The sequence below is a fragment of the Acyrthosiphon pisum genome, chromosome A1 (genome assembly GCF_005508785.2).
Source record: "Acyrthosiphon pisum isolate AL4f chromosome A1, pea_aphid_22Mar2018_4r6ur, whole genome shotgun sequence".
Lineage (NCBI taxonomy): Eukaryota > Metazoa > Arthropoda > Insecta > Hemiptera > Aphididae > Acyrthosiphon > Acyrthosiphon pisum.
In genome coordinates this window covers 46,980,804-47,001,940 of record NC_042494.1, presented here as the reverse complement: position 1 = coordinate 47,001,940, position 21,137 = coordinate 46,980,804, and the positions used below count along the sequence as shown (strand labels likewise).

At 25.8% G+C, this 21,137-nt stretch overlaps 1 protein-coding gene across 9 annotated transcripts in view; it reads left to right on the top strand.

The window, feature by feature from the left end:
* Positions 1-21,137, top strand: part of LOC100167740 (potassium channel subfamily T member 2) — a 230,443-nt gene that overhangs the window by 92,024 nt on the left and 117,282 nt on the right. For all 9 annotated transcript variants that reach the window (XM_029487168.1, XM_029487167.1, XM_029487173.1 and 6 more), the window contains one exon: positions 7,716-7,892. In XM_029487168.1, coding sequence (XP_029343028.1) covers positions 7,717-7,892 — 176 coding nt within the window. In that variant the 5' untranslated portion in view covers position 7,716. The remainder of the gene's footprint in view (positions 1-7,715; positions 7,893-21,137) is intronic.

Here is a 21,137-nt window from a genome sequence, read left to right as displayed (position 1 = left end):
CATTTTATATATACGATAAAATTTTGAAAATAATTTGACTCTTTTTGAGCTGTTTACGGACATTGTACGTTTTCAATTTTTTTAGTTTTTTTTTCTATAAATATCAATTAAGTTTTATCTATTTAGCCAAAAAGTGTAAAAAATTAATACAAGGCTCCTGATACATTGTTACAATAGCAGTTGAAAAATATTAAAAATACATAGGCACAATTTTTTTTTATAAGCATTTGAAGTTAAAATGTTGACAAAGTTTATCAAATTTAAAACTGTTAAACTATTATTTTGTAGTTAAAAATTCTAAGGATTGAAAATTTAAAACAAGATTCCACGTAAATATTTAATTTTGTTACCAAAAATTCTAAGAAATACATAAGCACAGTTAATTTTTATAGTCATTTTAAGTTCAAATTTGGATGAAATTACATATTAAAAAACCTGGAATAACTATTTTAGTTATTTTGTTGTGATTGCATAATATTATTTGTGGGTACTTGAAACTTCTAAGGTATTCTATTATTAGGGCTAGGGACTTCATGCCCTATAAAACCGTAAAATATGCAAGCATTTATGCACTTAAAAATGATCATATATGCTCTTAAAATATGCTCTTATAATTTTTTTAAAATACATTAAAATATTACAAACTTATATAGTTTTATTTATATATTATTATTTATTAATTATTATTTTGATTGCTTCTTATTTAAACTTGCCTGTAACAGAAAAAAAAACAAACATTTCAAATATAAATGCATATTGTTTTTATAATTTAATATGCAACTACGCAGACAAACGCACATGCGATACGACCGAACACATCAACTGACCGTATTTGGCGTATTCCTTATCGACCGATTTCACAACACACAAATAATTGGGAAAATACACAGTATAGCGATTATTTAATCATTTTAATCTATTTTTATCCAATTTCTAGAAAATTCATATATTAAATATTCTATAGTAAGTACCTACCACTACCTATGTATAAAATATTTTTCTCCGTATGCCGTATTGCATTTTGTTAAAATAAAATATGTGAAATATGCACTTAAAATAAAAATACAACAAAATATGCTCTTATAGGGAAAAATAGCTGAATATGCAAAATATGCAAAATAAAACTAATTGCTTTAAACTCCTAGTACTATGAAACAAATTTCTATATTACTTAGCTATGTTTTGAATGATTATTGAAAAACATGCAAACTCCTATAAGTCCCTAGCCCTATCTATTATATATCTATGATAGTACCACGGTTTTTTGTTGATGTATAACGCGTTACCTAATGGATATTGTGATATGATTAATTTGAAATATATTATTGATACCTATTATAGGTCAATTTTTTTAATACTATAAATAAGTATACCCATAATAGGTATGTCTAATATCTAGACTGACAAACCGTCTCCGCTCAGAATCGTTTTTCTTATGCAGTGATATTATATCATTGAATTCAAATTTAATACTATCCATTATACAGTGTCCCACTTGTTACCTACTGTACAGCAGAGCGACATCCACTTACCCACTTTTTTTATAATTTGAATCTGCTATCTGTAGGTACTAATACCCTGTGGGGTGTTTATAATAATACATAGTAAAAATAGTAAAAATGACTGAACGAGAAATTAGTTTAAGTTAAAACCAATAACAACCAAGGTCCACGACTGTAGCCTTACAGATGTTCCCACTTCAAGTGTATACTTAAATATCTGATTAATATAATAACTGTTACGTCAAGTAAAACCCAATATAAAATTAGAAATATATCAGAAACGTGTTTTGTATGATGTCAACTGTTATTCAAATTCAACGATGTTTTCTAAGACTAACAATAAATCGTTAATATTATTCGATTTGATTATTACGTTTATAATAAAACTGATATAATACTATAATTAACAATAATTTAAAATTATTAATTGAAATGAATTTTATAATATCTATCAACCATCATAGAAATGCTCGGTAGTTTGTTTTTGCAGACTTCCCGCGGCCCGTCAAATCCCCAAGGCTTTGTTCAACGGCACAGCTTGCATTGACCTAAAGCTGACCTTGGCAAAAAAGTTATAGGGAACTAAGGCCAGCCATAACTTTTACGACTTCATTGTTTTTGTTTTTTAATACCACCGTTCACTTTTTTTTTAACCAGACGAATCGTGCTATTTTGATATTTAATAATATACAAGTTAACTTGTTAGTCGGGAGGAGTTCAGCTACCATGGAATTCAATAACGCCGATGAGCGTAATCTACAACAGACACCGAGTAACGGTCGTCTACGGCCATCGTACGTTTGGAAGGATAATGAGGAAATGATAGAAAAAAAAAACAGACTGCAAACACTTTTTGTAAAATGTGTACAATATGTGTTATATACATCGGGTGGATCTCTGGGGATGATGGATAGAGGAAACGAAGAAAAGAGCAGAGGAAGGAAGACTAACGATGTAGAATAACATATCTGGCATAACGAGACGGATTTAATATCGGAGTAGAGAATAGATAGCAATAGCCAATACGAGCGGTCGAATGATTGGATATAAAAATCTAAACGGAAATGAGTTTTCTTTTTATACGTTTTTCACACGCATTATGACTTACAGTCAGGCCTTTGGGGACTGATAACCCCGAGTGGCAACTTTCAAAGGGTGACAGAAAACGGCCTTTATGGTTCTTCGGATTCGGATCGCACCACACAATCACAATTTATTTATAGATATTCTACAGAGGCAAACAACATGAAAACACGATTTTTTTTTTGGTTGCCCTAGGTCAAAAACAAAAAAATATATATAATACAATGTCAATGCAATATTTTTATTCGTTAATAACATACCGCCGACGGCAATTCGTCACAATTGTTTGATTCGTATACAGGTTAAACCTGTTGATCGAGCATTGACTAATGACTTTATAAATAATAATAAATATATATTTGCAACCGCCATAATGATTTTTGTATTCTCAATACCACACTTGTTGGTGAATTTTTATTTCAACCATTGACATAATATTAATATTTTCACAACAGTGTAATAATGTATTATGAACCATGTACGTACATATATGTTGTCCAAATCGAATTTCCGGTTGATTGGAACTGCATATTACAATTATTGTTCAGTTCCCGAATTGTTGATGCACGTTAAACAACCCTGACATACTCCATATTCATCAAATTTAAATTCCAATAATTATTTTGTTTCGTATTCGGATTTAATTATACAAGTGAAATTTGTGTGTAAAAATACAATTATTACCCAAAGTTAAAAGTATCGAGTCCGATGATAAAAATAAAATGAATCGTATAAATAGGAATCCCGTCAGTGAGTCATAAATATTTTACCACGACACAATTCATATTGAACCTAAACAGTTGAATCGTACAAAATGAATAGAAAATTGATTGGCAGATCAAAAATAAAATAGAGCTGTAGCTGTTATTGAGGTCCCGAGAAAAATTATGGAAATTAGGCCAAAATGATGATGATTATTGAAACAGTTCAAACTGACAGTTGGATACAATTTTTAATTTGCTTACCGTCTGTTGTTCGATAAATATTTATTTAACCATTAAAAATTATACACTAAATATTGACTAAATCTAAGTCATTGATACCCTAATTTCTGATTTGTCATACTCCGTGTGAACTTGGCTACATAATCATATAATTAATATGTATGTGAAAATCTTACCAGTTACCAACTGGCAACCATCTGACTATGAAGTTATTTCATGCACGTTCGACATACACGCGAGGGCATAAAGTTAATACATTCCTTTATATTTTTTTTTAAATGTATTCGTTTTTGATAAAAAAAAAAAAGTGAGGAAATAACGATTATTGACATGCACTTACAATGTTTGATAACATTTACATCATTTGATGTTTGATTTAAAAATGCTTTTTTTGTCGTGAAAGTACGTGTCTTACTCTTGCAGACTAAAAAAAATGCTCAGATTGGCTTATAATACATGAAAAATCAAATCAGAATCTTAATCATTTGTTGTATATTTATTTTGCTTACAGATTTTCTACATTTTGTCTTCAACTTTGAATGTCGTGCAAAATGCTCTTGCTCGTGGCTAACAAACTTTTCATTTTATTGATTGAGTTTAAATAATATTTAAATAAATATTTACATTTCTGTAACTAACAAACATATAGTGGCTATATAATGTGTTGCTAATTAAAAACAAATACGATATTTAATAATTATTATTTACATTTGTTACTTGCAATTATTTTTTCACTCAAATTTGAAAACTTTAACACAGGTTTAAAAATATTCCACGAAATTCTACGATTTGGAAGTAGGTACCTATAATAATCCTCATAATTAAACATAACTAACAACTTTATACAAAATATTAGCATTTAAGTTTAGCTATGATTGTTGTTATAACTTGGATTGTTATAGGCTATAGAAAATGAAAAAAAGACGACAATTTAAAGCCTTTACTCCTTAAGTACCCACCTACTCTATTGGTATTAAAAGAAAAAAATATTGAAGTAGGTATTATATTTAAAATAACAGTTCAAACTTAAATAATAATATTTGTAGAATTGATAAATTATTCAGATGATTAGGTACAATGGATATTGTCGGAATAATAAAAAAAAACCTTAAGTTTATGAGATGTATGCAAATATATGTAACACATATCTACTCATAAAATATTTTTCAATGATTAACATGATAATGTAATCTATATATATAAGAATCCAACTTGATTTTGGAGACGAAGGAAACCGGTTTGTTTGTTTATTTATTATTGTTATTATTATTATTATTATTAGTTATTTATTTATTTGTTTGCACTTGCATTTTTCTATTTGAAATATATATTATTCACTGAACAAATAATTTATTGTTACATTTCTTTCCACCTTATCTCTATTTTATAATAAAAAGAATACAATTTACTACTCCAGTGGCTAAATTCAAAATGTAGGATATAAAATGTTCAGAAATTATCAATAACAATAACTACAATATGTAATTATATTATATTATTTTTATAGCCAAAAAATAGTCATATGTTTTTAAATTAAATTATAAAAAAATAATTTCTTCCTGTGAAGGTCGGGCATCTAGTATAATAATATGAATGAAAATTTCACATTCCCACGTTTAATCAGCGCTTGGACTATTTGTTTATTATAATTAGTGTACCTCAGCCTTAAGAGGATACGCATTTCTTCTTTCACTTTTATTTATTTAAAAGTACAGCTTTTTATTTAAAAAAATATGTATTTTAAAATAAAGAAATAAGAATTAAAATAAATCCTGAGTAAAACCACTTGATAATGTATTCCTTATTAATATTTAATTTAGATTTCGTTACTATATAGATACCTAGTATTATAATATTTTTCGCATTATTGTATACATATTTTTTGTAACATATGAACATATTATGTAACATAATATCTAGAAATACACTAAGTAAAATTTAAAATTGAATTCTTTCTCTAGATTATTGTTGGGTTAGGTACATAAGAGATTTATTATTATGTGATATGAGGTATAGTTTTATTCTCGCGAGAATGTCATAGGTTTGAGCCCAAAGTTAGTTGAAATTGCTGTTTGATCGCAGTGTTATAATTTACCACGTAAACTTTTTTTATTAGCCTTGCTTTATTACGAAAAAAGTGTTAACTCGATTTAATAAGTCATTTTGTGCACATAAAATTTTGACGAAATCGATGGATGAGAACTAATAATATTTGATTCCCTAGAGTATTCACGGTAGACTTTCAATAAAATACATTTTTTCTGAAGGACCCAAGATTATATTATATTTCTTTGACAATATTTACGGCTTTACCGTTCGCATGTCATATCCAATATTATTATTTTATGGATCTGAGAAAAATAAAATAAAAATAAGTATAGAACAAAAGTTCCTATGTAAATATGCATATTATGAACTTAATACTAAGGGTTCACTCCATGATTTAGATTGATTTCAGTGTTAAAATATTTTTCCATAGCAATGACCTTAAAATAACGGATATCTCTACTACATAATTTACAAATAACTTCCTAATATAATATCAATTCCACTTAATATATAAAATGTCATTCAAGTACAATGTTACATAATGGATGATATTTATGAAACTTTACTATAGTAAGCTTTTGGACTCAATTAATATTCGTGTAACAAAGTTACCCACTCCATATTCAGCCTGCACACAGACTCTAACAACATTTTCATCAAACTATTGTACTGTATTTTATATTATAGACATAATTAATTTTTCATGACTAAAACTAAATCTACTTATCACATCATAAAGTTATTTCAATATTACTCGTTAAATGTGTTATATAGGAATATAAAATTTGATTATTTTAAATAATAAAAATAAATCAAACTACATAATGTTTAATTAACTGAGATAATAAATCAATTGATCATAATATTTCATAATAATATAATAAATTATGCTAAAATATATACTAGCAACTAGTGTCATTTTACTAAACAAGTACCTAAATAATTATTTTATTTTATTTTATCCACGAGTATCAATCACTGTGCTTAGATTTTCCTGTATAGATGAATTATAAATTTTATATTTTATCTTATGGCGATATAGAAATAATAATAATGTTATGTAAGCACTTAATATCTATTTAAACTTTATAATTAATTCATATTTGAAAAGATTTATCAATATAATAATACATATTGGGGTACGTATATGTTGATTACGAATATTCTTAACCTATTTGTACATATTTAAAAAAATATTTATAATAAAAACAATATATTGTTCATTTTATTAAACGTATATGAAGTATGAACTATTTGAAAAATAACCTATGTAATTTTAAATAACAAATTAAGTACGTATATTAGTGTATTATACTATGTACCTACATAATTCATTTTCACCGTAATATTATGTTGTACGATTAGTGTTTAGATCATATGTACTAAGGTTTGCCTTACCTAAATAAGTAGTATTCTGTTTCAGACTAAAAAGTCAGCTATTATAATTTATTTTCCATTATAGTTAGAGGTATTTAACGGTAGTATAATACAATATATTTTGTTATTTTAGTTGTATCTGAGTTGTTATGTTGAGTTAGCTCTAATACACCGAACAATATTTTATTTATGATTTATATAGAACATTAAATTCTCTAATTAATAATTTAAATAAATTATTATTTAAATGTTATTGTTTAAATATTAAAATAATACGTGTTATCGTTGTAGGTAGTACTTAATATAATTATTGAGTTATCAATACTAACTACTTATTTAAGCCTATGCCATTTTTTTGTCTATATAAATAATCAAAACTTTTTATTACTTTGGGAAATCTGATGTTAAATGGAGTTGTCATAGCTCTTTATATAAGTTCGTTGAGTGAGAAATTCAAAACTCAAAATAATTAAATAAATATCAAAAAACACGGTAGGTAAACTAAGTCTGTACATTTACACAAAATTCCGATAAAATTCAAATAAAGTTCGTTCAACTTTAATTAAATGCATTAAATGTATTGCAGTCATTAAAAAAGGTATTTTGTAATGTATTTTATATAGATTGCATCTATACACTGTTCGTTTTATCTCATTCGTATTCATAACACATATTTCAAATGAATTAACCTCGATAATAACTTTATTGTGTTTGATATTAAAACAATTATTTTATAAAAATATGTATATGATTATTTCAGAATGTCAATGTTCTTTTTTCGTTTGCACAACCTTCGCCGTGAGGAGGAAATAAAAAAACGCCGGAAACGAGGCATGAGGCACAGGCATCAGCTAACACTGGCGCCCAGCCGGTTGTTCGAGAAACCGCCGCTAACGCCATCTGATAGCCTAGATGCGGTTGCCTTGCAAATTCCCAGGTAAGATTTATAAATTTCAGCCAATTCTTATCATTGTTAATATGAACAATAACAGTTTAAAAGCAGTACTATTTGAGGTACTAAGAATCTGCGTTGTCAGAATATATTGTATTTGAGTAACAGACTTGAAACGCCATGTCCAAGAGTGGACTAATAGTATAATATTATGTGTATAATAATATTATATAAACATTTAATAGTTCAATTGGTAAAAAAATAATATAATAGGACATACCCACTAATAAAAAATGAGTTTTAAATTAAATAGCTCAATCATATTTAATTGCTCAAGATTCATCGATTTACAGTTATTATTATTATTATTGACACCGTTTTATTATATATATTTTATAGTACCTACCTATAATAGTTATATTATAATATTTAGTGAGTAAACTTTGGTTCACCAAGAGATATATTGATTTTGATTTTAATCGAATGCATACTAGTATACTACAGTATTCAATTATTCGTGTCACTTTGCTAGGAACTTTCGAAGTTAAAGTTTAGATTTAACTTGTTCTCCGTTTTTTTTTTTATTTTTGTAGAAGAAGTATGGTATTTCAATGTCTTTGTAGTTTGTATAGTCATTTATTGTATGCCAATTTTATACCGGAGAGCTTTTAAGAGGATACTTTAGAGTTTATTTCGAAGAATTTGTGTTTTATGAAATTCTGTCTGAGAAGCTAAGGCCTACACTGTTCAAACGATAAGTTCAAAGTGATTGAACTATTTTTAAGCATTACTATAGTCTGTTATAAGAATCATTTAATCTTACGTGTTATTAAGATAATAAGATATAGTTTACTGTAAGATGTACTAAAATTCAACTCTAGTACATCTTTGATTTCGTTTCAAAAAAATCGTTTGTGAAATATATTTAAAAATAATCACAAAATAAACATATATTAAGAGATGTCTAAAAATTATTACAAATGCAAATTATAATACATTGCATTTTTGCTGTTTATTTTTCATGATTATTCATAAATCGTATTAATATAAGGTAACACCTTAATAAGGTTGATCATTTTTTTAAATGCTGTCACCCATTCTTAAACATTTGCGAAAAACTACTATAGGAACAAAAAAAACTACAAAAATAAAGTAAAATTCACCATCACTGCATACATTTATTGTTTTTCATCTGTTTTTTCTTAACATTTTATATGAACACTAGCTTGTATCGTTGACATTTTTACTAAGCCTCCACCCTCCGGTAATATCTAATATAATATTCTACTGTTTTGAGAGTAGCATTCTTTCATAAGACCGATATTACTTAATATTTATTACATATTTTAAAATTTAATTTTTGATTTAAGTTCATATTATTTTTTTTTTTTTTACGTTTATTGTGTTTTCTGCTAAATTATAAAATACGTTATTGTTACCTGTCTTAATTGTATTTACAATACGAATTGAAACAATAGATACAAACAATGAAACATTAAGATACTATGCAATAAGAAATGTTTAGTTATAACTATATCTACTTATTTGTTCATTATTTTTACTTTCATATTGTTCAACAAAAGCCTTTGACTTTTCATGATCAAACAACATGTACCTATTGTACCTAAGTGGTATAAAATAACAGTTTTATTATAATTTTAAATATCGGTCAACAAAATATTATGATTGTTTCTTATCATATATTAGTCATCACTTATCATCATTAAACGACAAAGTACTTTCCGTTCATAAGTTCTAACACTTCCATTGAAACTATAACTATCAATATTCTTATTATTGTTATCTACAATTGTGTACAATATTTTGTAGTTTGTTCAGTACTATCAAATTTTGAGATATTTTATTTATAAGCCTCTAAAAAAATCATGTTTTACGTATGCATACCAAAAAAATAGAAGAGATCGTAAAATGTAAATTCACAATTGAAGACACTCTTGGGGAAAATATGTGGGTCTGCTTTATATAAGACATTTGAACTGTTTTTACATAATTTAACATTTTTATTTTTTTGACAAAATTTATGTGTTTTGGTATTGTAGTTTATTACAGTTAACACTTTTTATAACCAGTTGACGTAATGTACGAAATATTTAAAAGGTGTCTCAACTATATCATAATTATATTTATATTCATACTATATGGCAATAGCATATAATATAAGTATTGTATACGGATTATACATAATATTCCTAGGTATAAAATATGCTGTGTCAGTGTGTCCATCAGCAATAATAGTGTAAATGACTACAATAAATTAGCATTCACTATCCATTCTTAATTTGGAACCAAAAATGAAAATCTTATGTTTTGTTTAATGGCGTAATATAAATTTAACTTTAAATGTTTATGAATAATCGTATTGACGCACAATATATGCATATGAAACGAAAAATGTCTATAATTCACAAAGAAAAATTTTAAAATTTTAATCTACATATCTTGAAACGAACTTGTTATGTGTACAATTTCAAACATGGAACTTTTAAAGAAATACCTACCTATGCCGGTATAACATAAATTCCAATCCTTTGTTTGAAATAAGTTATTTTGTAAAAAATATAAAAAAAAATAAACTGTGATATTTTAAATATTATTTTTACCGTTATTCGTTAGTGAAATTGTTCTTTGGTAATCCAAGGTATTTTGTATTTAGATTTTACTCTGAAAATTTACTTAAATTTGCACTATAGTTAAAGTAAGTGTAATTTAATTTAAATTACTGGTAATTGTAATATATATTATGTTTTATACGATACTTGCATATAATATTAGTAACTAAAATATATTATGTATGCCCATTGTCTAATGTCCAATGCCAGTTATAGTCAATGATTCACCATGTTAATATCTGCAAATTAACTTTCATTAAAAAAAATAAACATCAGAGATTAAAAATATAATTTTAAAGTAATATATATTCTTATTTTCAAAAGAAAATGTTTAAATAAAATAATTAAAGTTGAATATATTATATTATGCCTTATTATATTTATCATAGGTATTTTAAAATTTTTGAAATGCACATAATATTTAAATATAATATAGGTACCTACCAACATAATATATTATAGTTAGGACCATTATGTTATGTTTGAGAAAACCATCTAAAACATTAATGATTTATGTATTTCAAAGATTCTAAAAATTGTTCTTACCTAGTTCTCAACTATTGATACTGTAAGAAGTCTCACTTCTTAGTTATTACCACATCAATAATAAAGCATGAAAATTAAAACTGTTTTCTTAAGCTTTCTTAATCATTTTTAAAATAAACTGAAAGAAGCCTTGAGTACAAGACTAATTAATTCCGACAATTTATTTGATAAATTATAGTATTTTAAACTTTGTATGCATTATAGAAATATAATTTTCAAAATAATATCCAGACATTTTTTTTCATTTTTTCCAAGCAAACTACCAATTATTCATAAGAAAGAAAAAATGATTAACAGTACCTACTATTTCAATTGTATTCGATTCTAGAAATATCAAATATGTAAGTAGATACCTATAAATATTAAAATCATAATCGATGTATTCTATAAATAATTTGATTTGAAACAGAGTAAGAATTTTCAGAATAAATGAGGCTTAAGGGGACGTGACATTTGTTGTTTCCGTCTTACAAGTGCTCAACATAGCAAATTTTACGCTCAGCAGATCACGTTTATCTCTGTTAATTTAAAGATTATAGTGAATTGACCTCTTATAAAAATTAAAGGTTAGCTTATTATCTAGACAATGACCTAGGTTTTTATTATATTTTAATTTTAAAGTGAGTTATTAGTGTTTTAAAATTATAAATTGTTTGTACATCTTAAAATCCTCGTAACTCAAAATTATAATATAATAAAAAAACCTATGGCAATGCCTATGTAATAATTTTAACATTAAGTTATATAAGAGTTAAATTCACTCTAATTTTTAAACTATTATGCACTTGTAAGGTGGAAACAACAAATGTTACTGTAACGTCCTCTTAAAGTACTTAATATGTATGAAATAAAACGTCGAATTCCAAAAGATATAAAAAAGGTACCTATTTTAAGTTCGTAACGGAGTTTGTTCTTTTTATAAGACGCATACCTGCACAATAAATTAAAGTACTATGGCAGTCGTACCTTATCTTAATAATTAATATTATTATTTAATTATGTGCCTGATAAAAATAGTTATTATTCCTATTACCTATACATATTACATACACAACTCCATATTATAAATACTACTTTAGTACACTTTCAACGCTACCAACACACAAATTGTACACCTACATTGTGTAGTTTATTCAACTTTTCTTTTACAATTGTATTAGTTTTAAATATTTTGACAGTCGTGTAATAACATTGACATTTTACAAATTTAACACTATACAATTATAGTCAAAAAATTAAAAGTGTTTTATTTTAATCTCCAGGGACGTTCAGCATTACGTTAAATAATATGTCATTTACAAGTTATAGAAATAGGTATAGACACTTTGGTCACGTTCTTCGAACCGTATAAATAATTTACAAACTTCCTAGACATATTATGTCACATTATATTATATAGGGATATCAAGCAAAAAGACATCTGCCATTCCTATATGTAAGTTTAAGCATTAACCTTCAAACCTCAGTACATCAATCTATTCATTTAATATACACGTCACGATACATTTTGACTATCAGTAACCATAATAACATTGTATTTCTTATAAATGATTTCTTTACGATAGAGAATATTTTTCTATTTAGATTTAAAATTGTATGGTCCTTACATATTATTATGCATGTGTTAATATCGCGGGATACTGTTAATGATTAATCTCAACGGTTATTGAAATCCGTTCCACTAAAAAGGGCCTTGTCGTCTGAGTCATCAATTTTCTTTCGAAAGCATCTCTCCAATATCTTACTTTATATTCTTCTATGTAGACAGAATACATCGGGAATCCAATGAATTTTCAGCCTAACTTGAAAACGGAGTCTATCCAGTTTTAACACAACGATATCTTTTAGTAATAATTGCGTACAGAATAAAAGTTGTATATCTTGATATTAATATATTATTATTGTTCTTATAACCTCTTTTTAAAACATTGTCGTGAACAATTAATAAAGCGAATAGGTGCGTGTTATAAATATTCTGTACTTAAAGACAATTATAACGAAGACAACAATTAATACGAAATATAAAATATAAACTATCGTAAATTCTGCACCGGAGTCTTTTGCAAAGTGCATACGATAATGATTTTTTTTTTACATGAAAACATCGTTATTTTAATGATGGTTTGGAGTATTATTTTTTTTTTTTACGTTATAAGTATTGTCTTTTATCCCACTTCTTATATCTTGAGTTTCTTGAGGGTATAAATGAAACTTAATGATAGTTGATCATAAAAAAATGTGTGCTATCAGTAACTGAAATATTACTGTTCTAAAATAAATTATATACTATATAATAATACAATATGTCAATATAGGTACATATTACATTATATTTAATAAGCCTTCATCAATAAATTATTAAATTTTAATCTATATATATATAAAAATGGAGACAAAAATATATAACAATTAACAATTCATCAATCGAGAACGGCTGGTCTGATTTGGCTCAAATTTTTTTTAAGATGTTCGTAACTGCCAGGAGAAGGTTTTTACGAAACACAATTTTAGGAAAATCTACCGGAAAGGTAGGAAATCTCAAATCTATATGTCAAAAATACAACAGTGGCGCAACAGTGCATTAAATTATATTGGTTGCTATATTGGTTAATCGGGCATGTTTGTTGCTAAGCGCAATAACTCTACTGTACGTGTGTTGTGACTGAACTCCTCCTAAATGGTTGGACCGATTTGAATGAATTTTTTTGTATGCGTTTGCGTTTATTCATCTGATTTTAGTACGGTTAGGTTAGGTTAGGATTTTGTATTAATTGATTATATCTTTCCACCATAGGTAGAATACGACAAACTTGGTATAACTTTGATACTTTAGAGTTAAATCATACACTAACGTACATACAGCACGGGGTCCGCGATCTACCGCAGGTAGATATGCCTACCTGACAATGTACTGCTGCGAATCAGAATTTTTATTCCGGGCAAAAGAAAAGTTAAGATTAATTTTGAAACCATACACCGAATATTAAATAACAAATTGAACAAAGTTTGAGTCACATATAGTTGGTACACTTAATGGGAAACGAAGTGCAAGGGTTCAGCTAGTATATTATATATATGCATACTTATAAAAACAATAAAGAATTGATAATTGATCATGTTTACAGTAGAACTAATATTTTTAAATAGATATATAAAAAGCAGGTAAGTGGATGTCGCTCTGCTGCACAGTAGATTACAAGATTACAAGTGGGTCATTGTATAATGGTTGTATTAGACTTGAATTCAATGATATAATATCATTGTATAAGAAAAACGATTCTGAGCGGAGACGGTTTGTCAGTCTAGATATTTTATATTTTGTTATTATTTATTTTATCATGTAAGTTGAATTAATATTAAAATATTATAATTTTTTTTCGTTTCTATGGTGATAAACAAAGCGTTAGAAATTAAAATCCCATTATTAGCGTTTTTTCGTAATTTTCCAGTGGTTTTTCCCGTGGCATTAAATAACTATTGAGAAAATCGAAAAATGACCTCTCTAAAGTACCATCTTGATCCAATTTGCTAAAAGATAAGGTATTATATGTTGAAATCGAAACTTTCCTTTTGGAAGAAATTTTGTATACAGGATATAAAAAAAATAAAAAATATATATAAAAAAAATAAACACCATTGTAAAAACAATAGCTTCCTCGCTCCGCTCAGAATCTAAAATATAAATATAACTTATAAGTAATATTAGGCAGACCAAATTCAACATATTATAATATAGAATTAGTATGATTAACTAATACATAACATGTTATTAAATTTATTTAATCAATTTGAACACAACTAAATTTAGTTTATTACATAGTGTAAATGTATAAATATACAGAATGATTCCCCAAGCGTGTTCAGTGCTCACCCGTTTATAATAAATTATCCTTTGATATAGAGAATTTATTTAAATTCTGATTTTTAGGATTTTTAAGGTAAATACCTACTTTTACTTATGGACCATATTTTCAACGAGTACCTACTTAATTTTTTTATCATTTAAGTAGCTATCTGTAGTAGTGTAGGGAACTTACATACAAATGAATCACCTTGTATATGAAATATAAATATACCTATGTGTGTGTATCTAATATTTTTTATGTATTGTTTAATGCTTATAATTACTTCATATCATAAAATGTATTTTCTGTAAAAAAGATATCATATAATAATAATAATACATAAATAAGTTTTTATTGAAATTATTCAATTTAAAATAGTATACGATTCTAGCTGCGAGAATGAATTATAATAAAAAAATAATTCAACAAGTTGTAACTTTCATTACACTAGAGACCATAAAAAAAAACAATAATAATAACCATAAAATAAATGGATCTTTCTATAAAATAATTATTTTAGAAAGAAAAATAGCTAAAACTTTTCTTAAAATATTATAATAAATGCAGTTCTTTGATGTAATTGATAAAAAACTCATATATCTACCTAATACTTTTCAAACAAATTTAATAACAATAATAAATATCGTAAATTACTCTGTTTACTAAATATTTAGATAGAAAAAAACCATTTTTAATGAGATTGTGGTATATACAATATCATACATATAAAATAATAAAATACATTTTTAGTATATTTTAAATGAAAAAAAAAATATACACATTACACGCAGAGTTTTATACAAACTTCACACATTTAAAATAGCAATTCCGGCATACGTAGGCCAATGACAACTGAAAACAAAACATGTAAGTGCAAACAAGATGCAGGGGCGTCATTTCAATTTTTTTTTTGGTGCCAAAATGTTGCAGGATATTCAAATCATTACCAAGCTACATAGACAACTTTTTTTTTGGGGGGGGGGATCAAGTGGGGGCAAAAACTGTAGAATATTAGTATAATTTATTTAATATATCACTTATAATATTAGTATGAAAATATCACAATATTGTTACTATTTTTGACGAACTATATGTAGGTACTTTTATTGTATTTATTTTATATTGTGGATACCAGTGTACAGTGGTATTTTTACTTCTTTATAATAAAATACCTAAACGAATCTAATCTACACATTTTTTCTCCCTGCATGCTCAAAATATATACAATTGCTATCTTAATAAAACCAGAAATGTATTTTATGGGTACCCTTCTTCACAATGTATGTGTTATAATTTTATCAATTATAATATTGTGAGATCACAAAACCACATTAAACATTCTTGGAAATTAAACATCAGTACCATAGATTTTTTTTTTTAATACTGAAAAAATATATAAAATATATAAAATGTAGAACACTTAGGTATATCGACGCTTATATTTATTGTTGGCAGGCCAAAAAAGGCGTTTAAAAAAAAATTTGGGGTAAATGTACACCCTGCCCGCCCCCATTCCAAATGACGCCCCTGTGCAAGAACAGAGATGCAAGTCTTAAATTTATTTTTTTTCGTTAAAATGTTTAATGAGATTTACAGAAAAAACCTGAAAAATTGGAAACTGAAAATGTCTATAAATAGCTCAAATAATTTTAAATTATTTTTAAAATTATTTAAAATTATTTTTAAAATTGTTTAGCTGTTTAAAAAACGATAGGTATAAACATTTTGTGAAAATGTCAAGTACCTAAGTATCTAAGGTTGTTTGTTTTTGAGTGACAACAAAAAACAAAATCGGTTTTGTTAAATACTGGTTTTGCGTAAAAATTCCTGTTGTTCCTTATTTTTGTTTTTCCCGGTTATTTTGATAATCACTAAACATTTTATTTCTTTGACCAACCCAAAGTACCAAATAGATCCAATGTCTTAGCAGAAACCGGCCTCGAAGTTGAAAATTGAAACATTTTTACTTTAAGACGATGACAAAAAAACACACTTTATTGTAAAATCAATACATTTATTGCCACCCTCAGAACTTCAAATTTCAAATTTTACTATTGTCGTAGAACCGCCGTGGGGTGTACCATCAGGATGATCTGCTCTAATAGATGAGTAACTAATTATTGTTGGCAGTATTTGATAAGCGTATGGGTCTTCGCAGTAAGTGTGATTCTATACTTTTTATTATAGACTTGGTAAAAAAATTCGTTTCCATGTATCTTTAATCTTTTGGCTTATCATAAGTGTATTGTTTGGGATGAGGAAAAGTGTATTACTCTGGCAGGTAGTCATTCTTTTTATCTAAGACATTATTAAGATGTACCTATGTCATTTATAAATAATGTAAGTTGAGCACTTGAGCTGTTAACGTATTAGTAGTCGTTCAAACACCTATTATTATTATTTCACGAGTCGTCATAAATCATAATAGAACATAATATTATATTATAATACTATAATAGTCTTTGAAATTCATGAAAATATAAATATTGGGTTGGATAAGGCTGATAAGTGAGAAAAGTAGAAAGTTGATACGGAAAAAATAAACCACTTCTGTTTCTTGTCACTTGTCAGTCATCATACTGTCGATAACATTTTTGAACGATTGGTTCTCTAATATAAAAATCGATCCACAAAACGTTTGAAATTTAATGATTTTAGTAAGTATAAGTTGTTAACCATCTTGTAAAACTATTATTTCAAAGATTTTTTTTATAAGTATAGGTAGTTCAAAAAACGAAATTAATGATTCATTTAGGTAACAATCTAAAAATCTGAAATAATTCATAAATTTTAATAAAATATTTATTACTAGAAAAATCAAAGGAATCTATTATGAATTTTGATTAGTTACATAATATTATTATTGGATTATTGGAACCAAACTTAATGTATTTTAATGAATATTATTGTTGTGTTTTGTTTACAATAAAATCATTTACATTTATTTAATAGGTAGGTATATTATGTCTATTATACTACATCTATCATTACCATCACAAAATATTCCATTTTTATGTGTTTGTTTAAATTTAACTAATTATTACCAAACTATGTGTTATAATATTATTAATATATTATTACTCAAAAATTAAAATTATTCGTTACACAGCGAATTTGCGTTGCAAATTTTTTTCATATTTCGTATACAAGTACACCACTAGATGGAGCTTAGTGTTTTATATTTTACAATATTACAATAAATTGTTTAGTATTAACATTTTTATTTTATAATTGATATTTGTCATTCTAATTTATGATTTTTCATAATTTTCTGGGATAGAATAAAAAATGTACAAACAATTCAGGTTATTGATCTTTAAACTTGAATAATAAAGATTGAAGTCCAACAATTTTACTTATTACATCCATAAAGTCATTCTTATCAAAATATACAAAAAAACCTTTATTGGGCATGACATAATCATAGGTATGTGTTATTACTTATTTTTAATTGATTTTGTTCAAATAAACATTTGTGAACATTGTACTTATACTTTAAATATAAAATATTTTAACATATTTATCGTGCTAAGCTTTAGCTAAATAAATAATAATTGTAGAGTCAGTGTTTTGTATTAATGAAAAAAATTGAATTAAGTACCTACTTTATAAACGATTCTGAAGAAAAATCGTCCGCTCAATTCCACACAAGAGCAATATCCACTATAATACTTAATTTTTGAACACCGTCCAACCACATTAGATTTAGGATAATTAGGCATATCGTTTAATAATATATCAACATTATATAGCTTTAATATTACTTAAGTATTAGCTAGGTAGAAACATTAAACGATAATATTATAGGTATGTTATACATTTATCCCTATACACATATTTTTTAAATTAAATTTTCTAAAAATTACAATTACTGCACGACTGCTTAGGTATATTTGGAGAGCCTTATTTTTTCTATGCATACACCGAGAGTATAGAATATAAGAGCATTTCAGAATATATGTATAATTATTATTTGTTCTTTTCCAGTGAAGTATTTAGATTTTTTTCAAGGACGTCCTACATAGTTTATTCTTTTAAGTGGTGCAGTTTTGTTTTTTATTATTTTTGACTAATTATTACGTAATGAGTTTGATGTTTACATTTAAATTGTTTTTTTAAAAATGAAAATAATAAAACATCTCACCTGTAAAATATAATATTAAAACACGTTACTATCTTAGAATATTTCAAATTCAAATTTTAAACATAGGTACCTACCCAAGTATAATATTATTATGTCAAAACTCCCTAAATAATCAAACCATTTATTTTGTAGTTGTGTTAGGTACCTATATTAATATAATAATTTATAAGGCCCACTATAGAAAATATTAATTTGGACGAATTATATTATTGATTTATGTCTGGAAAATTTAGATAAGTCTTTAATACAATTCAAATATCATATTTCACACAAATGTGCAACAATTTTTTTAAAAATGGGCAATTATTCCTTTGCTTAAAGCATATTATGTAACACTTATATTATATATTACCTATATTGTTAATTTTACTCATAATTCTATATTATGAATAATGATTATGTATGATATTTTAACATATAATTATTATTTACCTGTATCTACCAACAACTATAATCAATATTTGACAATTATTCACTGTTTCATAAAATAATTTTATAAAATACTCTTATTCGTAATAAATTAATAATTATTATACAAAATGGGCAATCATGAAAAATTTGAATGGTGGAATTAAGTTTAAAAAAAGCAACAATTATAATTATTATAATAATTAAAATTAGGTACTAATGATTACTTAAACAAGCTTTGAAAAAATTAACCTGTAGGTACCTATAATTTATTATATTATAGGTATAGGTACATATTTTAAACGATTTTTATGAAACAAGATATTAAGGGACCTAGTTGTAAATGAAACGAGGTGCTAATGAAACGAAACATAAATAATATTTTTTTCAAGAATATGTATACAATATACATAAAATAATGTAGATTTACATTAATAAATCAAAATGTATTTAATAAAATAACAAATTGAATAACAATAAGCTAAAATTTCAACACTATAGTTTTAAATTATAAAAACAATATGCCGATTAAATACAATTGTAATTTATATAAGATATTTATTATTTGTTAGTTCTTAAAAATGTAATTTAGTATAGTATAGGTACTATAGGTATTTAATACTTTAGTCAAAATGTGCATTGTGCATAAATGTTATTTCGCTCAATTAAATAGTTATTAATCAGGGTCATCCAAATATTCTGAAATAAATGTAATGCGATACTTAACTAAAGAATCTCTTGTTTTAGTTATAGATGTGTATTGTATACCATTCGAAATGTCTGTTTACATTCTTTAAGATTCAAAGGACAATAAATAATTCACCACTGTGTAAGTTTGTAAAAACGCTAAGTATAATTTACCATTGATTTTATGACACGTGTCATTTTCGTATTCATCTTAATTTTAGGAACGACAAAATCTGCTTTATTTTAAAACAACTAGATTTACTTTATGGTGGACCATTATATTTTAATACCCATATTTCCTTACAAAAATATTTTGTACTATGTATTTTTAAAATGTATTATTATTTTTAAGTACTTATTCGAAAAAACTTCAATTATAATAAAATAGACATTTATGCACTTGATATAATTTTACTAGAATATACTAATCAGCTAGATAGTGTATGTTTAATTACACTTTTTAAATATATTCTTTTATGAATTTTAGATTCTGAGTGAAACAATGAATGTATTGATTTTACAATGATGTGTGTTTTTTTCAGGGCTTGAAACCATTTTCAAAACCGATTTCAGAAACCGGTATAAACCGTTTAAAAACCGAAACCGAAACCGTAATCAAAAACGAAATCGAAAAAATTGGATACCGGTATTAAAGTCGAAACCGAAACCGGAAAAAATTGGATACCGGTATTATAATTTAAAACCAAAACCGAAAAAAATTGAATACCGGTATTGAATTCAAAATCGAAACCGTAAAAAATTGGAAATCGGTATTAAATTCAAAACCAATATCTGAAAAAATTGGAAACCGTTATTTTTTTTTATTAATTGATGTGTTTTTAAATATGTAAATTTCATTAATACGCATAATTAATGCTCATAATAAAATTTAGATCATAATTAAAATATTGATAACCATTTCATTATTCGCAAAATTATTAATCGCTATATTAATAGTAATGATATAAATTATAGTTACTAACAAATACTATATATGACAATACGGGACAAACAATGATAATTGTATAAA